This window comes from Hypanus sabinus, chromosome 9, assembly GCF_030144855.1.
Source record: "Hypanus sabinus isolate sHypSab1 chromosome 9, sHypSab1.hap1, whole genome shotgun sequence".
Lineage (NCBI taxonomy): Eukaryota > Metazoa > Chordata > Chondrichthyes > Myliobatiformes > Dasyatidae > Hypanus > Hypanus sabinus.
Genome location: NC_082714.1, coordinates 5,035,777 through 5,062,354, shown reverse-complemented (window position 1 = coordinate 5,062,354; position 26,578 = coordinate 5,035,777). Strand labels below are relative to the sequence as shown.

At 39.8% G+C, this 26,578-nt stretch overlaps 1 protein-coding gene across 1 annotated transcript in view; it reads left to right on the top strand.

Annotated features, from left to right (window-relative positions):
• Window positions 1–22,081, top strand: part of adcy9 (adenylate cyclase 9) — a 136,136-nt gene extending 114,055 nt beyond the window's left edge. The window contains exons 6-10 of the mRNA XM_059978909.1: window positions 8,324–8,529; window positions 11,031–11,190; window positions 12,720–12,868; window positions 15,288–15,326; window positions 16,898–22,081. Coding sequence (XP_059834892.1) covers window positions 8,324–8,529; window positions 11,031–11,190; window positions 12,720–12,868; window positions 15,288–15,326; window positions 16,898–18,053 — 1,710 coding nt within the window. The 3' untranslated portion in view covers window positions 18,054–22,081. The remainder of the gene's footprint in view (window positions 1–8,323; window positions 8,530–11,030; window positions 11,191–12,719; window positions 12,869–15,287; window positions 15,327–16,897) is intronic.
• The last annotated feature ends 4,497 nt before the right edge of the window (window positions 22,082–26,578 follow it).

The window sequence follows — 26,578 nt, the reverse complement described above, 5'->3', positions numbered from 1 at the left end:
AGGCAAATTCAACAGAGATGTCTGTGTGGATCTTCTGTCATGGTAGATGTGAGGCAAAAGTGTGCCTACTGTGCCCTTCTGCTGCTGTTAGGGTTGATTTATAAATGTGTGCCAATTTAGAGACATTTAATGCCATTTTGAGTTGTAGAGTTTGATTTCTGTTGATGGCAGTTTTAATTCTATAGGAGGTGGTTTAATATATTATTCGATGGGATACAACTTTCTGTCATAGTCCTTGGTTAGATTTAACCAAGGCACAAATACACATTTGTCTCACCTGAGTAAAACTGTTCACTTATTTGAGAGTTTTGTTTATCAATTGCAGCTTTGTGCCTTTTGGTTTTAAAATTTGCACAATGATTATCAAGACATGTAATCCGCAAATAACATGAGATATTGGCACTGTGCATCATTTAAAGTTACATTAATTAGTCAATTCTAATATTTTATACTGTCTTTATATTTAAATTAGAACTACAGAAATTTAACTGTTAATTTCAGTTTTGAGTTTTGAGACCTTGTGGAAAAACTTGGAGTGGGTGGTCTGCATAATGGTATGTGTCAGAAAGTAATTAGAAATGTGAATTGCTTTGGAGCAGCTGGAGGATGTGAAATATGTATATAAAAGTTCATTCTTTTTCTTTGGGTTGCAACTAATTGTGCAGGAGGTATTTTTTCCTGGTTTGTAAGTAGACTGGTTACTTCTCCTGTGTTTATATTCACACAAGATTGGGACAATATGGACTTTTTCTTTCATTATGTGAAGTATTTGTGTGTTCAGTTCTTTTGGATTTATGTACCAAATTTGTTTGCGCCTGATCCTTAACGCTTCATATGATCTTTGTGGAATAGATCAGGTAGTTGAAAATTGAGGATTCATTTGTATTTCACCACAATCTGTAACCTCGTATCCCTTACTCCACCACTATCAAACATCCAGTGCAACCCAGGTTCAACAAGGAGATCAGAAGGGCATACTGGGAGTATTACCAGGCTGATCTAAACGCTGAGATCTCAAGCTGCTGCAGTATAAGTGTCATGGAATTGTTACAACATAGGGGAAAAGTTATTTGGCTCATCCATTCCATACTAGCGTTCTGTTGAGCAGTCTAATCACTCCCTACTCCTCTCCTGTGGCCCTGCAGGTCATTTTCTTTTAAATCTGTTCTCTGTTCTATTCCATTTTGACAGTCCTGATTGACTGTTTTCACCATCCTTGTTGGTAATTAGTTGAAGCCAAAGTAATGTCTGTAATTTTGTTTACCTAAACAAGATATTCTGCGGATGCTGGAAAACCCAATTAATGTTGAAAGAACGTAGCAGTTCGGGCAGCATCTTATGGATAGGAATAAAGAGTCAACATTTCCGGCCAAGACCCGATGAAGGGTCTTTGTCCAAAACATTAATTATTCCTTTGCTTAGATACTGCTTGACCTGATGAGTTCTTCCAGCATTTGGTGTGTGTTGCTTACTGGTGTTTCTCTGAAGGCTCCTTTTCTCTTTTACACGATTCTGTGCCTCTTGACCTTGCTATTCACCAATAAGATCAGCTTGTATTTACCACATTAATTGATCCAGACTTTGTGCATTTCAGTCAGATTGCAACACTCTGGAGAGTTAGGCCAGCTTCACCACTGAAATCTCATATCACTCTTCTATACACTCTCTAGACTTTCACATTCTTTCTAAACTATGGCACTGAGAATTAGATACCATATTCCAGTTATGGCTTGGATTATAAAATTTAAATTAAATTTCTAAAATCCATTCATAGTGTGTTCTACCACTTTCAGAGACTTGCACATAATCATACTTAGTTCCTCTGTTCCTGCATAGCAACCAGCCATTTTATCTATATTGTGTAGCTCTTTCTATCCAAAAGTCTCATTTTACATGATTGTTTTATCTGCCTGTCTGTACATTTTTTCAGCACTTTTATTGTTTGCTGTTATCAAGATATTTTAACCAGAGCACCCAATATATGCAAATATTAATATACAATCAGAAACAGAGGTCCTGCCTAAGGTGGTTAGAAAAATGAATATGACTGACTTGAGGAGAAATCAGTTAATACTCAGTTCTGAAGAACAGAACTCTTCTGTACCCTAATGGCTGCATGGATATTTTCCAAATTGGCTGCCCCTACTATTAACAGATCAGAGCAAAGCTCTGCAAGCCCTGAATTATCCAGTGATGAAGAATGACAGGTTCAGCTGTTCATTAGATATGCAGATTTGAAGAATATCCCAAACTACTGTGGTAGTGGAGGCTGGTGCATGCAATGATCATTGAGTCAATGATGGATCAAGTTCCATTCCTCCACATGTCCCTGTTAACCATTTTCTCACATGCTTACCTATATTGACCATAATTCAAAGCAGCAAATTGATCTACCAACCAGCATCTTTGAGTTGTAGGAGGAAACTAGAGGACCTGGGGAAACATGTATTCAGAAGTTAGTCAAACTCCACACTGGTGGTATCATGGGTTAGGCTTAAACTCTGGTCTCTGGAGCTATGCAGCAAATGCAAGCCAAAGATGAGGCTGAAATGTTCACCTCTGCTTCCTCTTGGTTTCATCACCAAGGATGTTCTTCACTTGAATCAATTTGTACCGCGTGAAATTGAAATTGATATAACTGAACATGGCATTGTCTTTGGAACAACCCAGATGTGTACTGAAGATCTTAGCATGCAAGTTTACCTCATCCCTGTTCATTGAATCATACAAGGAAAGATTATTGTGGTTGTTGGAGGTCATTATTCCTTCCATCACATGTTCCAAATTGGGGATGATTCCTGATGATTAAGTTCAGCTCCATCAGCAGCAGTTCAGAAAATGAAACCGGCCATACTGTACACAGTAAGATTCAACACGTGGCCATTGGGTTGTTAAGTGGCAAGTAACATTCATGCTCCATAAATACCAGGCACCACATCCAACAAGAATATTTATTCATGTCCCTTGGTGTTCAAGATTCAAGATTGTTTAATGTAATTTCCAGACCACAAGTGTGAAGCCGAGCAAAATTATTACTCCGGATCCAATGCAACTTAAGAAACATATTAAGGTTGAGAACATGATAATTAAAGAAAACAATAAATAATAATACATGAGATAGCTTATATACATAGATTGTATAAAAGTGACACTAGGTACAGAAGTGTCTGTACGTAAGTGATCCTGACAGGAAATGATAGTGTAGTGGGGGTGGGGCTGATCAGCCTTACTGTACTGCTGGTGGTCCTGATGTGGATGTCCACTTAAATCACTGGGTTTAATTGTGTAGCACACTAATCAGCAACTCTACAGTCTGAAATAGGAGGAAGGGTAAAGGCAAGGAATTATGGACTAATAAGCTTCGCAGAGTCATACAGCATTGATACAGGCCATAAGTCCACCATGTCCAATCTGACCACTGGGTGTCCATTCAGGTTACTCACATCTTCCAGAGCTTGCCCACTGACCTCTATGCCCAGGTGATTCCAAGTGTCCATCTACATGCTTATGTGCCATCAGCGACTCTTATTTCTCAGTTGTGTATTGGCCACTTGCTGGGTAATCCCCTTCAGATCCCTTCTAAAACTCTTGCCTTATCCTAAATCAATTTCCTCTAGTTTTAGCTACCTCTGATATGGGAGAAGAAGTTATCTGTAGTCTACCTTATCTATTTTCCTAACTTTATATGCTGTAAATCAATCATATTCCCTCTTATCCTCTTCTGCTCCAAAGAGAAACTCTCAAGTCACTGCTGATAACTAAAAAAACATCCTGGTGAATCTTTTGTGCACATCCTCCACTACCTTCTCTTTCCAATAATGCAAGAAATGCTAGAATCTATAATAACCAAAGACTTGGTGAGCAATGGGATTGAGCTAAGTCACCATGAATTTTTTGCAGATGTGTGTTTATTATAATATCAATGCATATGATCTGAATGCTTTCTATAAGTCTTGCATAAAAGTTTAATGTGCAGAATTAAAGTACTTGCCTTTGGGTAATAAGCTGGATTGTGAACACCACAAAAGGTTGCAGAGATGCTGTGATAAAAAAATGAAGAGTTCTCAAATGATAAATTGAAAGAAGGGCAAGTGCAATTAGATTAGGGTGTCCTCATGCAACACTTGCTGAATGCAAGCAGTTAGGAAGGCAAAGGATATATTGGCCTTCATTGCAAGGGAATTTGCATACAAAAGCAGGGCTATCTTGCAGATCTATATGGTCTTGGGTTAGACATGATCTGAAGCTTTGTTTGCATTTTAAGTTTCTATCTGAGGAAGGACCTCCTTGTCTTAGAAGGGAGCACAACAAAGGTTTACTGGACTCGTTCCTGGGATGGCAGTAGAAAGAGGATTGATTTGGACTACTAATGGGAGCTTGAGAGAATGAGAAGTGGTGTCGCAGAAATCAATGAAGTTCCACAGGACTAGGTACAGGAGGATATTCCCACAAGCTGGAGAGTGCAAAGTCATAGCCTCAGAATACAGACCATTGGCAATCATTGAGGTTACAGCAATAAAACAAGCCCTTTGATGCAACTCATCCACACCAACCAAGTGCTTACTTAAGCTAGTCCTATTTGCCTGTGTTTATTCCATATCCTTCTGACCCTTTCCAACCATGTACTTGTCCAAATGTCTTGAGGCATAGTAATTTTACCCACTTACTCTGGCAGCTCATTCTACATACCCACTGCAGATGAGAAGGTTGTCCCACAAGTTAACTTCAAACCTTCCTTCTCTCAACTTAATCTATGCCCTCTAGTTCTAGACTCTCCTACTCTTGGGGGGGTGGGTGGAGGGAAGAGGCTGTGATCATACATCTTATCTATGCCCTTCATGATTATATATACCTCAATAAGGTCACCCCTTGCCCCCCGCGCTCCAGGTGCAAAAAGCCACAACCTGTCCATTTATTCCTTGGACGCTGAGCCCTCGAGTCCCAGTCATCTTGTGAATCCTTTCTGACCCTCTCCTGCTTAATGCCATAATACTTATAGCCAGGTGACCAGATATATGTGCATATAGTATTCCATTATCTCGTACAGTTGTATTTGGAGCCAAGGGAAGTAGAACTTTCTTCACCCTGTGGGTGATGAACCTATGAAATTCTCTGCCATAGTAGGATGTGGAGCTTTTGGAGATGGTGCAGGACAGGTTTACCAGAATGCTGCATGTATTAGTGCATTAAGGAGAGGTTGGATAAATTCTGGTTTATATATTTTTATTCATTGAGATAACAATGCAGAACAGGCCCCTCTGGCCCAATGATCTTCATTGCCAAGCAACCCACTTATTTAACCCTAGCCTAATCACAGGACAATTTACAATGACCAATTAACCTACTAATGTCTTTGGAGTGTGGGAGGAAACTGGAGCACCCGGTGAAAACCCACGTGGTCGCAGGAAGGATGGCAAAACTTCTTACAGAGGACATCGGAATTGAACTCTTGAGCTCTGGCTCAAGCTGTAGTGATGTTATATAAACCATTTTTCTATCTTGGCGTCCCCTTGTTGTTTCTCTAGAGTGGTAGAGGTTGAGAGGAGACCTTTTGAAAATATATAAGAATATGAGAGACATAGGTAGGGTAAACAGAAAGTATCTTTTTCCCAGGGTTGAAATGTCTACATACTAAAGGGCACGGGTTTAAAGTGAGAAGGGGTAAGTTCCAAGAAAATGTTCATTATACAGAGTGGTAGGTGCCTGGAATGCACTGTTAAGGGTGGTGGGTATGGAAGCAAATAGTCATAGAGCACTATAGCACAGAAAGAGCCTGACAGCTGTCTGCCTAACTATTAATCTGTCTAATCCCATACTTTAGTGACAGCTGTTAAATAGACATGTGAATCTGCAGAGAATAGAAGGATATGGACATTGTGCAGGTAGTTAATTTAGTTATGTGTTTAATTGCTAGTTTAATTAGTTTGGGACAACTTTGTGGGTGGAAGACCTACTTTCTATATTGTTCCATGTTCTATAAATATATTCAAGGAGGAGGTAAATCTAGTTCCCAATGCTTAAAAAGATCAAGGAATATGAGAAGAGGATGATCGGGCTTGAATGTTGAATGGTGGTGGAGAAAGGCCAAATGATCTGTTAATTTCAGTGTTTCTATGAACTTCCACCAAAAGGATATCAGATGTTTAGGAAGCTGGCTTACCAACAACCACTTCGTTGGCCACAACCCTAACTTCTGAGGACCTGGTGGAGATGCTTGTGATACAATTAGAAATGTACAATAAAAGTTGATTGTGCTGAAGTCCATATCCCAAGAATTAGATTAAAAACACCACAAAAGGTTGCAGAGATGCTGTGATAAAGCTCCCTCCTTTATCTGTGGAATTATTTCCCAGTGCCTCATTTTAATTTCAGGAATTGCCATTGTTCTCCAGGTTGTAGGCTGTAGAAACGAGTACGTCCATTAATAACTCTCACAATCGTTCATGCTGTCAGAAGTGAAACCGCGTAAATGACCTCTATTTTACAGCTCTGTTGTCAAGCAAAGTTCCACAACTACTTTTCTCATGATTTGCCTGCTTTAGTCTTCCTAATCTGACTATTCTATGACAATCTCTTCCTATTATTTTGATTTTTCTATGTATTAGTCAGTTGCTTATTCCAGCCCAGTGAGACCATGCTGCTATTTACACCATGTGACTAATTAACCTGCTAACCTGTTTGTGTTTGGAATGTTGGACGAAACCGGAGCATCCAGAGGAAACCCACATGGTCACAGGGAAAACATACAAACTCCTTACATACAACATCTGTATAGACAAGGAATACAGTACTGTGCAAGTCTTAGGCACATATGAGGGATGATTGATAAGTTTGTGGCCTAAGGTAGAAGGAGTCAATTTTAGGAAACATAGCACATTTATTTTTCAACATCGTTCCCTCTGATGTTTACACACTTAGTCCAGCGGTCATGGAGGAGACGGATCTTGGACCTCCGGAAAGTGTCCACAGCGTGGGTGATTGATAAATTTATGGCTAAGGTAAAAGGAGATGAGTTATCCAGTTCTCGTTACATGCACATGCAGTTCAACTCTCTGAGTGATTATGCAGAAAGTTTGAAGTTAATAACTCATTAGGGGGTGATTGATAAGTTCGTGGCCTGTAGAAGGAGATGTTAATAACTTCAAACTTTCTTAATAATCACTCAGAACTGAACTGCATGTGCATATAACAAGAGCTACATAACTCATCTCATTCTCCTTAGGCCACAAACTTATCAATCACCCCTGCTGTGGACTATTTCTGGAGGTCCAAGATCCATATGCTCTATGACTGCTGGACTAAGTATGTAAATGTAGGAGTGGACTATGTTGAAAAGTAAATGTGCAATGATATATATGTACAATGGCTGAAATACATCTTATGGAAATGTTTGATGAACTTCAATTAAAAAAAATACAAAAAAAGAAAAGTAAATATGCTAGGTTTTCTAAAATTGACTCCTTTTACCTTAGGCCACAAACTTAACAATCACCCCTCGTATTTATAGCCAGGGTTACCAAAGACTTTTGCACAGTTCTATATTTGTTAATGTGAAGCAGAGAGCAAGTTTGTAAATCTGGTGGGAGTAAAGGATGTTGGGAATAGCAATGGTGGAGCGCTGCTAGAGTGGTGTGGGACAGGTGGCAGAGGAGGAGTGCCATGGGTGGGGTTGGCATGGGTGTAGCCACACCTAGCTCTGAGATATCAGGCAATGACATTTGATTCCAAACAATCAGTTTATTGATCATTACAAAACGTGTCTCTGATGCTTCTTGCTCCCTCACTGTTCCCACTTTCAGTCCACAATAGAGACCCATATCAGAATCATGTTTATCATCACTCACATATGGCATGAAATTTGTATTTTTTTTGTGGCAGCAGTACAATGCAATACATAAAATTACTACAATACTGTGCAAAAGTTTTAGGCATCCTAGCTATATATATGTGTCTTAAGTTTTTTGCACAGTACTGGATGGAAACATTCTTTTCAGTGCAGTTTTCCAGGACGGATTAAAAGTGTTTACAACTGAGCTGTATTGAACATAAATGGTGAAAGGCTTAGGAAGGGACAGTGCTGAACAGTATATGGACATGACAAAATGTGGTATTTAACAATAGGATTTACATTTGTTAGGATTTGATATTATAGATTGCTAATATCATTGCTTGCTTGCAGACCCAATTATGTGTGCATCAAGCATTTTGTACCTGGATCATCAGTGCCTCTCCCATCTGTTGTGCTCTGTGTTTGTGATGCCCTTGTATTAGATCTTATTAAACGCATACAGTATTTTTTATTTTTGTTTCTTTCCCCCAATAGGTTGTGAACAATGCATCAGAGAAGACGTTTGCCAGTGCCACTTTCAGTTCACTCCTTGATGTCATTCTCTCCACCATAGTCTTCCTCTTTCTCTCCATCACATGTTTCATGAAGCAGGGACTATGTACATCACCTCCGCATGCCTCTGTTGTGGTTTTTGTCCTTGCGATCCTGCTTCAAGTGCTTTCCTTGGTTATCTCCATCAGGTGAGGCAAGCATGCAGTGTGAAGGCTGTATGCAGTGGGGAAGGGCCTGTGCAGAACCCCAGCACCATCCATAAACCACCCTTTGTGTAAATGTCTCAATGCATTTGCTTTACAGTTCATCCATCAGGTGTTGGCTGAAGTTGAATGTGTATGTCTTTATCTCTTAAAAAAAAATTAACAATGGTAGGAACCCAAGTTACCACATGTCATTTTGGGAGCAGTTTGAATTTTCTGTCTGTGGCAAATTAATACAGGAAGAAATTCATTTCATGTTCAAAATCTGTATTTGGATTTAATTTCAATGTCTTGATTACTATGATTAATACAGTTGATGTAACAGTTGCAATATTGAATTGTATGTTTTTTTAAAAAGTCATCTAATGTTTACAATCATACGTTCAAGTTTAAGTTTGTCGTTCAATCATACATGAATACTCATGAATACAGCTAAACAAAACAGCATTCCTTCGGCCAAGGTGCAAAACACAACACAAGGCATATGTAGCACATATGATAGCCGTAAACATACAGTTACAAAAAAATAATAATCTAGCCCAGTCCCTGAGTGCCATGTCCTGTAGGTTGATGGTGCATGGGATGTTGTCGACAAGAACAAGCCCACAGCAGTCTAATCCACACGCTGGTGGCAGCCACAGTCCTGCTTGTCCTCCACAAAGTGAACACTGGAGGGCAGCACCAATGGGAGAGTACAGCTTCCAATCCTGCATGGTTGTCTTCCACGCCTCACCGTCTCTGGTGTCTCCTCCTCTAGGCAGCTGCAACAGATGAGGGCCTGGTACGTGCAACAACCAAGGCCATGCATCTACCCCACCATTGGTCTTGCCAATGAAGCAGTGAACCAGACTTGCAGTATTGTACACCGTATTGTTCAGTGTTCCCTTTAATATCACACTGTATGGCCTGCCTGGTTTCAAAGATTCCCAGCAGATGTTACAGTGGAGTTTTATTTGAGGTTAGGAAGAGGCATGACCCAGTGAAGAAACAATTTAATCCTGCACAAGCAAACATTTAACGTCAGTGTCCGGATTACTTTGTAAGGATAAAACACATGTTTTGATACCATTTCACTTCCTTTCTGCACTTTAAGTTGTTCAATTACACACAAAGGAAATTTATAGCATAAAACTGCCTGAAACGAAGGAAGGTACAGGTGATCTGAATAAGGAATTGTAGGTGATGAATACCAGATGCCTAATTCACTCTCAAAGATGCTGAAGACTTTTGTCAGCTTGTGACCTTGCATGAACAGGGTGCCCTTTACAAACACAACCTCCTATGGGGACCAGATGACAACATAATTTCCAGCCTTGAAGAGCCTTAACATCCATGTGAGGGAGCTTAGACTTTGACAAATGCAATTATAAACTGTTGATAATTTCCAATGCAAAGCTTGGGGCAAGGTGGCACTCATCGATAATTCAAGTTCTTAGTAGGTGGTGATGTCAAATCATTGATTCTTTATGGTTCGACATTACCACCAGCAATATGATTGGAAATCTTTATAGAATAACTGGTAAATTTACCCCAGCCAGTTCCTAACAATTACATTGGACCCCCCACGGCTGGAAAGTGAATGGGCTGGGGTTAAATTGGAATTCCCTTTCGAAGTACACATTGTTCAATTTCCCTTCTGTTCCTCTAGCCCCAATCTCTCATGATCTTGGGTGACATAGAACACTATAGCACCATAAGGTTCTTCAGCCCACAATGTTGTGCTGACCTTAGAACCTAATCTAAGATCAATCTAACACTTGCCTCAATTTTTCTATCATTAATTTGCCCATCTAAGAGTTTATTACATTGGGGATATTTGTCTGCCTCTACCACCATCCCTGGCAGTGTGTTCCATGCACCTACCGCTCTGGCATTCCTCCTATACTTTCCTCTGATCACCTTAAAATCTGTCATATTAGCCATTTCTACCCTGGGAAAATTTAAGGACTGTTATGTAGGAGTTTATTATACTGCACCCTTTTACCTTGGTAGCTCAGGTTTTAGTGCAGGAATCTGGACAGTTTCCTTCTCCCAATGTAATGTCCGGATGTGGTTATCGGTTTTATGTTCAATTTGGAAAATCTGCCAGCAACTCTATTCTAGGAATGCGAGATATTGCAAAGATTAAAGAGCACCAACATAACATGCCCATGATGTTCAGCAGAACAGCACAAACAACAGCAATCATGCAAGAGGACAACAACAAAAGCACCTTTCCCATCTGTCACAATCCTTGACTATGCTTTGTAGGTCAATGTCCTTCATTGTTTGTATCCTCAGTTTGAGCTGGAACACAATTACATTCAACATCTCTAGACAACTACACTGATACTTTGTTTTGCCTGTTAGTCTGTAGGTCTCCATGGTTCTACATCAGTTCCATTTAAACATTAGCTGCTTAGAGTTGGTAATCTAGAGTTAGTTTGGTATAACTGCTTTCATGATTTGCCTTTTTGTTCTAATCTCTGTTCACTGTTTTGTTGTAGAATGGCGTTCTACCTGGATGAGGTGATGCCATGCACCAAAAGATTGATGAGGGCAATCTCAGGCTGGCTGCCTCGACATTTTGTTGGAGCCATTCTCATCTCTCTCCCTGCTGTTGCTGTGTTTTCCCATTTCACTTGTGAATTTAAAACTAATGTAAATGTGAGTATTCATGCATCACCAAAATGCAAAGATTCAGAAAAGAAGTCCACTTTTGACTATCGTATCCTTCATTCCACTTGAAAGTTTTGCCATGTTGGGTTATTTGGGAAGTTCTGAGGAAGTGAGTGATGGAAATGCTTTCAGTAGTAACTCTGAAAGCATTGGAGAAATGCTCAAAAGTTTGCAGAATCTTAACAACCTGAAGCATCTTGTCTGTTACCTCAGATAATTCAGCAGAGCCTGTGAATCCAAATTCATTTATCATTCAACTGTACATAAATACCCATGAATACAGCCAAATGAAACAGCATTTCTCTGGGGCCAAGGTGCAAAACAGCATCAACAGTCACACACAACACAAAGCACATTATAAGATAACAGTAAACGTACTGTTATCTTATAATGAGATATAAGATAACTTATAGTTTACTTATAACTTTTTTGTTTACTGCTATCTTATTTGTGCTGTAAGTATTTGTATGTCTGAACTTAGCATTTCATACCATTGTCTTTTTCAATAGCTCCTCTGCAGCTGCTAGAAAATATGTAGAGCTAACTCAGAAAATCCATGCCAGTGTCTTTTCAGTCTGTGCTTCATCCATGTGCTTGACCAAAAGAGGTGACTATGATGGCTAATTCGAGTTGCTTCACAAGAGCAGAGAGGAGTGGTCATCCCATCTCAGCAGTAGAGGTCATGAGGGGCAAGACTTCACAAATGAGACTTGGCGCAAGCTGAACACAGTAAAATGACAGCTTAAGTGACCAAATAATACACACAAAAATGCTGGAAGATCTCAGCAGCCTGAGCAGCATCTATGGGGGATAAAATGTATAGTCAGCATTTTGGGCTGAGACCCTTCGGCAGGACTGGAGGGGGAAAATGTAGATTTAAAAGGTCAGGGGTAGGGAGAGAGAAACACAAGGTGATAGGTAAAACCAGGATGGGGAGGAATTAAGTAAAGAGCTGGGAAGTTGATTGGTGAAAGAGATGTACAGGATTAGAGAAGGAGGACTCCGATAGGAGATAGAAGGCCATGGAAGAAGGAAGAGGGAGGCGATGGGGTGGCAAGCAGATACAGTGAGAGAGGGCAAAGGGGATGGTGAAATGGTGAGGGGGGCATTGCTGGAAGTTCAAGGAATTGACATTCAAGATGTTTATTTAGCCACTGACTCTCTTAGCAGAGATTCCAACTGAAAGAGTTAGGTCTGGTGCAGAACTGTAGAGTTTAATGGATGTGAATTATTTCCAAAGTGGTACTACAAATGCAGTAGCCTTTGGCCACTTGCAGTTGAGAGACTGGATCTTGATGTGTGGAGGCCCATGGACAGTTTTTAATGACATGTTAGATTCAGATTTACCATATGTACATTGAAACATACAGTGAAAGCCCATAACTTTATATTTGAATCTGGGGGATCTTGGTCTGTATAAGATCTTGGACGGGGTTTAATGCAGAGGTCACGTAATTTGAGGCCCAGTTAAAAAACAACTTTCTGAGAATTATTTTTGCTTATGGCTCTCTCTGCAGGTGACCATGTTTTTCTGTTGTGCAATGATCATCACTTTCATTCACTACTGTAACTTTTGTCAGCTGAGCTCCTGGATGAGGTTTTCTTTGGCCACCATTGTTGGTGTGTTGCTTCTCATTCTGCTCTACGTCACACTATGTCCTTCAATGTAAGTATGGCCTCACAGTCTGTTGCAAGGCAGAATTATTTGCATGCAATGAATATTCATTTTGTATATTTCATCCTTCCTATGGTGTCTGATAAGAACCAAATAACAGGAGATGCAATTGTTACGTATGTGTGGACCAAGAACAACAACATAATATGATCGAATGTTTTTACTGAGTTGTGTTGGTAATGGTACACACTGGGGAGCTCAGTGTGGGACCGGAAAACTGCCCACTGAACTGAGAAACCTCTGCACTCAAAAGAGTGTCCCTCCCACACATAGGTCCAATCAATTCACCGTGCAATCAATCAGCAGCATGCACACTTGCCGTATTCTCTCCCATCAATCCAATAGGGTACATCATTGTGTTTTTAGGCTGAGATAGTGAGTTTATGCTGCTTTGTACAACCAGTAAAAAGCAGAGAGAGAGCACATGTGTGGCTGGACTGCTCCATACCTTCAGCAGGCAAACTGGAGGGGAAGGGTACCAAGCAATGGGAAAGAATATCTTGCATAATTGCAGCTTGGTTGCTGGAAGATCATCTGCTTGGTAAAAGATGTCTTTTCCTCTGCTTGAAGGTGGTCTGAAATAACAATAGCACTATTGATTTTAAGAAAGGTAGCCACACACTACCTAACACATTGTCTATAAATGTAGAATGAAAAGGCATTGCAAGGTATTTTTTCTTGTAAACTTTTTTTTATTATTATGGATAAAGTTTGTTTTGATTTTAAGAAAATCCTACTGATATTTGCACCTGAGCTGAGTCCATCTATTTGCGGTGTTAGCTGATGCTACAATCCAATACAAGGGCAAATGAATGCCATTGCTCAATGGCACCATGTTTGCCCTTGATGGCATGATCTGGGATGCATCACTGACAGGTTTAGCAATGACTACTGATCAATAGGGGTTAGTAACAAAAGGATGTATTTGACACAAGCTTATCTACAAGATGGCTTTTTAGAGTAACTTGTGCTTGAGCCTAATCTTAGATTGGGTGTTATTTAATTACCCAGATCTTATTAAGGAGCTTAATGTAAAGGAACCCTTAGGAAGCAGTGGTCATAATATGATTGAATTCATACTGCAATTTGAGAGGGAAATTTTAGAACGGAGCTATGGAGGAATTCTTTTTTTAGCCGGAGAGTAATAAATCTGTGGAATACTGTGCCATAGACTGTGATGAAGGCCAAGTCCATGTATATATTTAAGGTAGAAGTTGATAATTTCCTGATCGGTTGGGGCATTATAGGATATGGCGAGAAAGCAGGTGTATGGGGTTGAGGATCAGCCATGATGAAATGAGGAAGCAGACGATGGACTGAATGGCCCAATTCTGCTCCTATGTCTTAATGGTCTTATCTGAAAGGAAAGAACATCTGAGAATCAACTGTTAAAGTCATCGCTTGTGCATCTATCAAGGCAAATGGAACAAGGTTCACAATATCGATATTTTGGAGTGGTTTTGGCATAACTTGGAGATGGATTTTGACAGACAGACATACTTTATTGATCCCGAGGGAAATTGGGTTTTGTTACAGTTGCACCAACCAAGAATAGTGTAGAGATATAGCAATATAAAACCATAAATAATTAAATAATAATAAGTAAATTATGCCAAGTGGAAATAAGTCCAGGACGAGCCTATTGGTTCAGGGTGTCTGACACTCCGAGGGAGGAGTTGTAAAGTTTGATGGCCACAGGCAGGAATGACTTCCTATGACACTCAGTGTTGTATCTCGGTGGAATGAGTCTCTGGCTGAATGTACTCCTGTGCCTAACCAGTACATTATGGAGTGGATGGGAGATATTGTCCAAGATGGCATGCGACTTGGACAGCATCCTCTTTTCAGACACCACCGTCAGAGAGTCCAGTTCCACCCCCACAACAGGAATGAGTTTGTTGATTCTGTTGGTGTCTGCTACCCTCAGCCTGCTGCCCCAGCACACAACAGCAAACATGATAGCACTGGCCACCACAGACTCGTAGAACATCCTCAGCATCGTCCGGCAGATGTTAAAGAACCTCAGTCTCCTCAGGAAGTAGAGGCGGCTCTGACCCTTCTTGTAGACAGCCTCAGTGTTCTTTGACCAGTCCAGTTTATTGTTAATTCGTATCCCCAGGTATTTATAATCCTCCACCATGTCCACTCTGATCCCTTGGATGGAAACAGGGGTCACTGGTGCCTTAGCCCTCTTCAGGTCCACCACCAGCTCCTTAGACTTTGGAATGGGAAGAACAGAATAATAGTTTTGTATTAGAGATAAGTGCATCTAAAACATTAATTAGCACTTTGAAACATCAGTACTCTCAGTTCTGGAGCCAGCTGAGCAATTACACAAGCTCTATGTGCAATTAATCAATACGGTTTTAAAGGACAGAACTGGTTTCAGAATGTTTCTCTTTGTTTACAGCCTACCCGAAACCCAATTTGAATCTCTAGAAATATTTGGGTAAGATTTAATATTTATTACTGTGATTCATAAGAGCAATTGTAGAAACCCTTATTTTGAGAAGTCAAAATCCTTATCTGTATTAGTCAGTGCAGGATTCCTGTCCATTGGTCTATATTTTGCTTATGAATATAAGTTGAGTTTTTCCACTGCTACCAAATACAGTAAATGATGCAGCATCTGATACAGCATTCACTCAGTTCTAGAAGGGACAGCCTTAGTAATAATGCAGCCACTTCGGTATCGTGCTCTAGACATGCAGCAATCTCATAGGTGCAATCAATAAATGATTCTGCAACAAGACTTCTGTACTGTGCAGACCAAATTGCAACCTTCAAACAGCATCAAGTTCAAGTTTATTGTTATCTAAATATACATGTACACAACCAAACAAAACAACTTTCTTCTGGGCCACATATATCTCACACAATTCAATTCAAAAAACAAATTTTAAAAATGTGTGAAACAAAATATTGTTATAATGAAAGTAGGTAATCTAAAATGGAGGACTATGTGAAAGAGAAGGGTTAGATTGATCTTAGAGTAGGTTAAAGACTTGGCAAAACATTGTGAGCCAAAGAGCCTGTGCTGTTTTAGGTCTGATGGTTTAAAAAAATATATGTACATGCTTGAAATACTTAACAGGTCAGGCAATATCCGTGGAAAGAGAAAATGCTAATCTTTCATAATATTCTATGAGTGTTAAAATTTTAAATAATCTGAACCTGAACATTGATCTTATTTTCATTTTGTAATGGGATAATATTCAAGTATTTTGTCGGTGGAAACATTTTAAAATGTTTTGAGAGAATCAATAAAGTTTTTTTTCAGTTTGTTAGTTTGTAATATTGGATTTCAGAGAAGTGTTACACTGGAAACCAAGTTTTCACAACAGTAATATCTCTATTGGACTGCTGATGGTATAGTGGCATCAGCATTGGATTTAGAGGTGAATGGTCCTGCATTCGAATCTGGGTCCCAACCTGGGCAGCAGCAGTAACTGTGTGGAAGAAAGGCCTGGCAATCTACTTCTGTATCTTGCCACGAAAACCCTATAGATGACTACACTATCCATAGGATTGCCATGAGTTGACAGCACTCAACACCAATATATCTATATGGAGATATTCTTTTACTTAATCTGTGTAAGGTTCAGAATCTTAAATCATCAGTTATTTCAACTGCCAGACTTTTCCCTACTGAGAGCATGACCAATTTATATATTCCCTCAAGTCCTTCAATTGTCCTGATGATATACCTTATCCTTTTAAGAGAATCTCATGTTAGGTGATATGCATATACACTTGTGTTGGTCTGAATATATTCTATTTATTCAAATTGTTATTACTTATTCAAAGTATTATTAAAAATTGACACTTTTAAATACCAGCTGAAAGCCTTGTTTTTAACTAATGTTTTGTCTTTTATTTTAATGTTTGCACTTTATCCCATTGTAAAGCACTTTGAACTACATCATCTGTATGAAAAGTTTTGTTATTATTTAGTGAAACAAACCTGATTTTTGTAGAATGAAAAATCTCTTTTTACTCTCCTCACCCAACCCCAAACAGAGAGATTGGCTGCAATATTTCAATGTCTGGATGGAGTTCAAAAAATCTAGAACTGATGAGACAGGAAGTGATTCTGGATATCGTCCTGTTGCTTCTGCTGGTCTGGTTCCTGAACAGGGAATTCGAGGTCAGTTACCGCCTCAATTACCATGGTAATGTGGAGGCAGAGCTTCATCGCCACAAGATACAGAGCATGAAGGACCAAGCCGACTGGCTGCTTCATAACATCATCCCTGCCCATGTGGCTGATCAACTCAAGGTCACCCCCCATTACTCTAAGAACCACGAGGACGTTGGGGTTATTTTTGCCAGCATTGTTAATTTCAGTGAGTTTTATGAAGAGAACTATGAAGGGGGTAAGGAATGCTACCGGGTGTTGAATGAATTGATTGGTGATTTTGATGAGTTACTGGGAAAGCCTCAGTACAACAGCAACATTGAAAAAATTAAAACCATTGGAGCTACCTACATGGCAGCATCAGGACTAAATCCATCACAGCGTCGCGACAGCAACCATCCACACAGTCACTTGCAGACCCTTTTTGAGTTTGCCAAAGAAATGATGAGGGTCGTGGATGAGTTCAATAAGGACATGTTGTGGTTCAACTTCAAACTGAGGATTGGTTTCAACCATGGACCCCTCACTGCAGGAGTGATTGGCACTACAAAGCTACTGTACGACATATGGGGCGACACAGTGAATATTGCTAGTAGGATGGACACTACAGGAGTGGAATGTAGGATCCAGGTGAGTGAGGAGAGCTATCGAATATTGAGTGAAATGGGCTACGACTTTGATTATCGGGGGACAGTGAATGTCAAGGGCAAAGGTCAGATGAAAACATACTTGTACCCCAAAAGCACAAACAGTGGGATCATCCCGTCACATCAGCATTCTGTGTCGCCGGACATCCGAGTGCAAGTGGACGGAAGCATTGGGCGCTCTCCCACCGATGAGCTTGGTGGCCCTGTGCCTTCTCTGCCCATCTCGGACAGACCTGCTCACTGCGCAGACAGCACTGAGGATAAAGACCTGCCATGTGCTCGACAGAAGGTAAAGAGAAAGCAGGTTGAAGGGGCAGGCAGCGTAATGGGTGAGCAGGATCCAGAGAAAGTGGATGAACTGACAAAGCTACAAATCTCTAGCTGTCTATGATGCATCTTTTCATATCAAATCAGCCTCATCGGTAGGACCCAGTTCACGTTGGTAGTGTGTGCGTGAAATAATTATTCCTGGTTTTTAATATTTTCATTTTATATCCTGGTTTCTGTGTGGATCACAGAGATGCAGGTGGCAGCTCCATTGCTAATGTCTATGCTGTTTATGGATATCAAGTGCCTTTGGAAAAAAACTGAGGCCTATACTTCAGGTAAAATGGAAGGAGGTTGCAGAAAGCCTGACTTGGAATCCTGTGTAGAGCTCTGGTTATAACCTTCTCACACATCAGCCCCCTCGCCCACCCAAATGTAATAGTTGGTTTATTAATTTGTCACATTTAATCAGAGCCTATGAGAAATTCTAATGATGAAGCTTGAATGCCAGCAGTGCACCAGGAGATTGGAGTAGGAAGAATCTGGTTCTGTGAGGCATTAACAATAAATAAGCATTCTTGCTGGTATTCCAAAGGGTCTAAAATTAATTGCCTATTTCAAACTTCAGTACAGAGCATCCCCCTTTCCTCTACCGTAATCTCTCAGACCAGGCTGTGAACTGGTTTTCTGCTACTCCCCCTTGTTGGGTCACAGGGTGGTGCTCAAAGCCTGAAGCCTTAAACCCAGGGTTCTTCAGATCTGTGTGAAAGTATGGCAGATTATGTTGACATTTAATTTTGATGCTTTTTCTCATAGTTGCCACCAAAAAAATGTTCTCATTAAAACTCCCCAAGTATCTTGGATTCCTTTAATATCTGCTTTCAGTTCTGTCAATTGGTGTCTGTTCCATTTGGAGATGAAAAGAGTTATAAGTGTTGACCTGGGGCAGGACCAGTAGCTAAACCAGTGAGGAGTTAGTTCCTAGGCATCTTTGGTCATGGGCCCATCTGAGGGGTTAATGTTCTTCGCCCGTCAAGCAGACTGCCGCAGTTACATGGCATCTACTGGTGCTTGGTTAAGATCCCTGACCTACCAAGCCTGCTATTGTGAAACATTCCCAAAACTAGTGGAGTTGTCTGTCCTAAAATAAAAAAATGTTCAAAACATGCAGGAAGTCCAGCAGCATCTGAGGAAGAGGAATGGAAATAACGTTTCAGCTTAAAGGTCCTTCAAGGTTAACCCTGTTTCTCTTTTCGTAGATGCTGCCTGATCTGAGCGTTTCCTGCAATTTCTGTTTTTATTTCAGATTTCCAGGATCTGCTTTTTTTTTGATTGAAGCTGTCTCTCATTCCTGTTCATGTATGAGAAGCTAGTTGTTGGGAGATTGAGGATGGAAATGAGTAAAAATGTTACGTCAATTCATGGAGGGTGAATGTGGCATTTAATTCATGCTATGAAAGGATATAGTAAAGTTACTGTTGTTGCATATGTTGATGGGACTATGCAAATATTGATGATAACTCCCTTGTCCACCCAAATAAAAGTCTAGTACTGAACCCAGGATTTATGCCGGATCATGACAGAGTAGACACATTGGTTAGGTTCGATCTCTCTCCCAACTATTTTTCACTGCCAGCACTTCCTCTCTCATTCCCCCCACAAATTTTTATGTGTATTTATTTGAATTAGTGATAGTTCTCGTGCTTTGAAACCCATCAATACAAAATAGGTTTTGTGATATAGTATTGGAGAATGTAAGCCCCTTGTAATGGTGTGTTCGAGGCCCTCACATCATTGCTGATACAGTGAGATTCCTTATTAAGAGCTGATCATGTGTTCCCATGTTTTAAAACAATTAATTTTATCATTTAATTTGGTGTGTCCCAATAAATAATATTGGATTCCTTTCTCCTGATCAGTACTGGAAGTTCTGTGTGAGCAGCTGGCTAACCGATCTGACCTTGCTGTCTTCCCTAATTTGGTTCAGATGAGTAAAGTTTTATTTAAACAACATCCATTTAAAGGTGATGTGCAAAGCAATATATGCAATAACATTAGATGTTTAAGAAAAAGAAAATGGTGTTAAATTAAATTTTTTAAATGGGTCTTATGTTGTAAGTCCCCAAATCAGATTGGACCCAAATCAAATTCTGGATCATTTACTACTTGAACTAGATGGGTCTTATTTGGTGTTAGACTGAGTAGGTTTCAAGCAATTATGCAACGTGATCAGAAATCCAGACCCAAGCAAGAATTATCCCAGTTTGCTGCTCTTGAGGCAGAATGTTATTTGGGGTCACTCTGGTGTTTAATTAGGATCAGGATAATCATGTTCTGCAATTGTATAAGCAGGCCACACATGGGCACATCTTTCAATAAGATTAGATACTTCATCAGCAGAAACTTAATACAACAAATGGCTGTAATCAAAACACTGAAAGGAAAGTATGAGAGATGAATTAACATCTGTTGTCAACAAATGGAGCCTTTCTAACTAGAGTCAAATGAAATGTTTTTAAACTTGATCACACCAAGATGCTTTGGCTCCATTCAGGCAGGCATCACCTCAATAATTCACAACTCAATTATGCTAAGCTCCACTATCATTCAAGCAACTTTTCTGTACATATGATTCAGTAGACTCTTCTTTAAGTGGGTCCTTGATGACATTTTGCATTAAAATATGAGTTATATGAGCAGATTAAATGTTCTGAATTTATTTGCATATTAGAGACTGCCTTATGATTTATTCAGTGCTAGAATTTGAAACACTGAGCACTGCTACTGAATCCAAAGTCTTGATGCTGGAGAAAAGTACTCAGACCAGTGAGCCTGAGAAAGGCCCTTTAGTGGGTAGGGTTTCAAGAACCAAGTAGACGTTGCTTTGATTGTCATTGTGCTCAAAGTTCAATCAGCATGAAAGCTTGAATATTTTTAATGACACTTTTTTTAAAACTTAAGGTGCACAATTTTCCAGTTTTTTTTTAAAATGTCCAGCTTTGTCATTGAAATAGTATGTTATTGCCTTCCCCCACTGGTCCTGTGATAGTTTCTCTCATATTAACTCTGCTTGGACCACTGCATCTTATAGAAATTCCATCTTCCACCTCTGCCCTCCCCTACAACTTGCAAAGTCTAAGCAAATGAGAAAACATTTCCTATTTAAATAAAATTATTTCTTCCTCATGAAGCAATTGCACTGCTTCCTGCCGTGAAATTACTTAAAATTAAAAAAAAAAATCACAATATGTACCCAACTGATCTGTTATTCCCTCTCACTATCATTTCCCATCTTCCAAACCCATTGTAGCCTGCCCAGTGCTTGGCATTGTTAGCCATCAATGTTTGACATCCAGGCAGCACAGTGTAGAAATTGCACTGCTTTCTGAAGTGAAATGACTTGAAATTAAAGTATGCACCAAACTGATCAGTTATTTCTGCTCACCATCACTACCCATCTCCCCGGTCCTTGCTATTGCTTGTTAGCCATGAGTATTTGGCATCCAGTCAGCACAATAAGGAATTGTTCCAGTATCCCAGGATTTTTAAAGCAAACTTAGACAAGTGAATCACCTTTTGAGTAACAGTAAGTGCTTTTAAATTACTCTTGCTACAAAATATATCAATTTCTGATCAAGGGTTTACCACAGTTGAAATCATGTTGAGCAGCAATAGACAGATGAAGCTGTTATTTTTCCACTTGGGATGGTTTTCCATCACTTATTGCAGTATATTAAATTGAAATTTAAATTGCCATGGCTTTTGTTTTTGAAAAATACAATCATATGCCAAAGTTGCCCACCTGTACCACCACAAGCTCAATGGAGTAGGTTGTAATCATTGTGTAATGTCTCCAGCCATAATGTCTCCTAACCAGGAGCAAATTCTGTAGCTCAGTTGAATAGGAGTTGGCCACTCAGCAATCCCCAGAAAGTGGTGGAGTGGGGGTCCTGTGTGGGAGTCAGCTACGTACGTACTTCATATGTTTTCAGGGACCTGTCTGTCTGGTATCCTATAACAAGTACAGATTTTATACTGGGCCTCTACTTTAAACAGATAATGAATATTTATCATGAAACTACTGCAAATTCAACAAATGTGTTTTTTTAATGACTAATTATGGACATTTTAAAATAAAGTGAGTTACCTATTTTTGTGAGCTGCTGTTCCACTTTTGTTCCCACTTCCCCATAACCACTGAACATTGGCCCAATGTAAGGAACTGACCACCATTGTGGGAAGGGCTGGTTGCTGTGTGTTGAAATGCCCTAATAACCCTGTGAGAGTTGGCAGGTGAACTAGGGTTTGGAGAGTGGTTTGCTGCTGCTGGTGGTGGGTGAGCTGGACTTGGGGCTATTTTATATGCAGTCACATGGACATTATACCACCTTCAGACATTAATTACCCCTAATGTACTTCTACCTTGCAAAGCACGTTGATTGTTGAACTACGCTTGTCCACTTAGATCATCACACTGCCTCAAGGCAGACATCACGGAAATGACACAATCTTCTGTTGATGTTAATGAAATTAATGGCCATGGGTTGGGGGTTGTTCTGGGAACAGCAACCAGTTGCTGTGACTCATTATCTGCTGCTGAATGTAGTGTCAATAAGTGGCAGTAATGAAGGAGCGGATCTCTGAACAACACTACGTTGTAACTGAGTGTGGCCTGAAGAGATTGAGGGGGAATAATGCTCCAAATGGTCTGACTGTAAATACAATGCCTATGCTTTGACAGACAATGTATGTGAAATATTAAGCTATATGTATATAGATAAACAATTATCTATCTGAATTATTAATACCAATCTGTAATCAATTGTATATTAAATCCATTTTACTGTGAATAGCAATGATTTCACTGTAAATGTTCACAGTACCATCTGCCAATTGAAATACAGTATTCATAATAAAGTTTTACATGAATGGTGCTGTGAAGCACGAATAATTAACCTCAAAAACTGGAAAGTCCAAGCTGGTAAGTTCAACTGTGTGTGGGCATATATAAAGTGATGGGTCCTATGTTGCTGCCACATGCTTTACAGTAACTTCTATTTCTATATTAGTTTAGCTTTGTGTTCATATTGTTCTCTTTAGGGATCTCTGGATCCCCAAACCTTGTTTGATTTTTTCCATTGTGATAGCAGGCATACACCAATTTTTATTCCCTTTTCTTGCAGTACTTGGTGACTTTGATTATTAATCAGAGCTTGATTCATGCACTTTCTGGATAAGAAACTCTCTTAATAGCCAAAATAACTTACCTTAAACTCAGAAAATTGAATGGTGGGGAAATTTGGTATCCGTTTCAATAGTAGTACTCCCAGGACAGAAGGTTTTTCAAAGATCTTGAGCCTAATCTAGGCTGATACTACACCTCTGTAATAGTTAATATACTTTTGAGGATGTCTATTGAATGAGCCATTTTTATGTCCCTTCAGAGTGATGTAAACAACAAGAGCTGAAGTACAGTTGAAGGTTTAACAGCATCCTGGATGTTTTATTCCAGAACAAATGATACTGATAGGAATTTTCTGTCTCTTATTTGCCATTATGAAGGACAGATCTCCCTTAATTAAGACAGGTTTTAAAATGCCACTAAGGTTGCAAATTTCAAAGTTAACATTCTGGCACATTCAACCTAAGTGCAACACAAAATGCTGGGTTAACATTAGGATATTTTTATTTCTTTGTATATATGATTGGTCTCAAAACCTGCTGTATGTTACTTTATGAATACCATTGAAGAGGCCCATAATTGGGACTCAAGGTAGAAGCTGTATCTTTACTGTACTGTTTGTATGTGTACTTGGACTACAGTTCTGGAGTATTTTGCTACATTTCTCCGTGCAGTTGTCCGAGAATATCTATACATAAACTGTACCATGTCAGTTCAAATTCTGACAAAAAAAAAGCTCAGAAATAAAATACATTCCTGTTCTCACTCCTGTTGCTCCCCTTGTCCAAGTGAAAAGGTGGGCCACCATACTAATCAATCTCCGAAACTAACAGTAACGCATATTCCTACTGTTTTCTGTCTGTACATCAGTTCTTGCTCCACAGTTGTATATTGCCTCCTCCCTTGTCACATGCTCTAATTCTCTTTATAACCTTTTTGGTACCACGTTTAAAGACCTTCTAAAATTCTAAATACACTCCATCACTGGTCTCTTCTCTTCCCCCCCCCCCCCCACTCTTTAAGGTAAACCTGATTCTGCTAGTTAAAATAGTTCTAGTTAATGGTAACACACTCAAAATGCTGGTAGAACACAGCAGGTCAGGCAGCATCTATAGGAGAAGTACTGTCGACGTTTCGGGCCGAGACCCTTTGTCCTGATGTCCCCCTCAATCTTCTAAATTCCAGTGAGTATAAGCCTAGTTGATCCAGTCTTCATATAAAAGTCCTGCCATCCAGGAATCAAGCTGGTGAACCTTCTTTATACTCCCTCTATGGCAAGAATGTCTTTGCTCAGATATAGGGGACCAAAACTGCACACAATATTCTAGGTGCGGTCTCACCAAGGCCTTGTACAACTGCAGTAGAACCTCCCTGCTCCTGTACTCAAATCCTTTTGCTATGAATGCCAACATACCATTTGCCTTTTTCACTGCCTGCTGTACCTGCATGCCCACCTTCAAAGACTGGTGTACAATGATACCCAGGTCTCGTTGCACCTCCCCTTTTCCTAATCGGCCACCGTTCAGATAATAATCTGTTTTCCTGTTCTTGCAACCAAAGTGGATAACCTCACATTTATCCACATTAAATTGCATCTGCCATAAATTTGCCCACTCACCTAACCTATCCAAGTCACTCTTAGCATCCTCCTCACAGCTAACACTGCCGCCCAGCTTCGTGTCATCCTGGACTATATCCCTCCAAATCCCTCTCATCCATGTAACTGTCCAAGTTTTTCTTCAATATAAAAGTGAGCTCGTATTTACCACTTCATCTGGCAGCTCATTCCACACTCCCAACACTCTCTGTGTGAAGAAGCCCCTCTCAATGTTCCCTTTAAACTTTTACCCTTAACCCATGTCCTCTGGTTTTTTTCTCCCATAGCCTCAGTAGAAAAAGCCTGATTGCATTCACTCTATCTATACCCATCCTAATTTTATACACCTCTATCAAGTCTCCCCTCATTCTTCTACGCTCCAGGGAATAAAGTCCTAACCTATTCAACCTTCCTCTGTAACTCAGTTTCTCAAGTCCCTGCAACATCCTTGTAACCCTTTGCACTCTTTCAACCTATTAATATCCTTCCTGTAATTCGTTGACCAAAACTGCACACAATAATGCCCAGAAAGGAGGAGCTTCAGGCTGCAATAAAAATGTGGATTCAAAAATCTGTCATTGGTGCAATTCCTGCCTCTCTGCAGTCCCAGTGTTTGGTCTTTGCAGTGGTGATAGTTCTCTCCTTTGAATGTGGAGACACTGCATTTCAGAAGTGCTGCTTTTTATTACTTCAAGTCAGCAGTGTTTAGCTCATCAGACATTTCGGTCAAACTATTTTGCTTACCAGTGTGTTTAAAATGTGAAATTTATTGGAAAATAAGATCAATTTAATAGATTCATTTGGGTATCATTTTTGCCTAATAAAGCATCAACAGAGAGAAACTGAAGATACCAGAGAATCTCAGGTTAGTAAATCAAATAGAGAGCTTTGAGCTCTGTTTTGTTCATCGGGCAATCCCTCAGGGTCAAGGTTAACTAAAATACTTCATAACAGTTTTGTGACTGTTCTGGGCTGATGTGTTTGATAATGTAGGTGAGCAGGTGGTTTAGTGGCTTCTGCTGTTTTATTATGCTTTACATAAAGATGTGTTCAGTACCTTCTCAGATTGACCACCACAGCCCAGATATTTGCATGTTAATAGGAAGATCACTTTTCTAAAATGTAACACATTACACCCTACTCTAAAATCAATATATCCCCTCCTACATGATAGGGAAAAAGAGACCTATGTGCCTACCTAAATTTCTTAAATGTCCCTAATGTATCTGCCTCTACCACTACTCCTGGCAGATTGTTCCACATACCCTCCACTTAGTTTAAAAATAATTTACTTCTGACATCCCCCTTTACTTTCTGGCATTCTCCTTAAAATTATGCCTTCCGGTATTAGCCATTTCTGTCCTGGGAAAAATTCTCTGGCTCTCCACTCGATCTATGCCTCTTAAATTCTTGTACACTTCTGTCAAATCACCTCTCGTCCTTCTTCATTCCAGAGGAAAGCCCTAACTTGCTCGACCCATCTTCATAAGAAAGTTTCCTTTCCCTGCAAGAATGCTTTGAGAATACCTCTGAATTGTCTTATCCCCTTGGTTACTTCTTACTACTCCTGACCTCAGTACATGTTTGAGAGAGTATGTGAGTGATACAGTCCACTCAGAGTCGGCAGAGGTTAACTTGAACTTAATAGAACATTACAACACAGTACCGGCCCTTCGGCCTACAAGGTGTCAACCTTTTAACCTAGTCTAAAATCAATCTAACCCTTCTGTTCTACATTACCCTCCATTATTCTGCCTTTCATGTGCCTTTCTAAGAGTTTCTTAAATTCCTCTACTGTATCTACCATTACTCCTGGCTGGGCATTTCATGCACTCAGCACTCTTGTGTATTTAAAAAAAAACAACTTGTC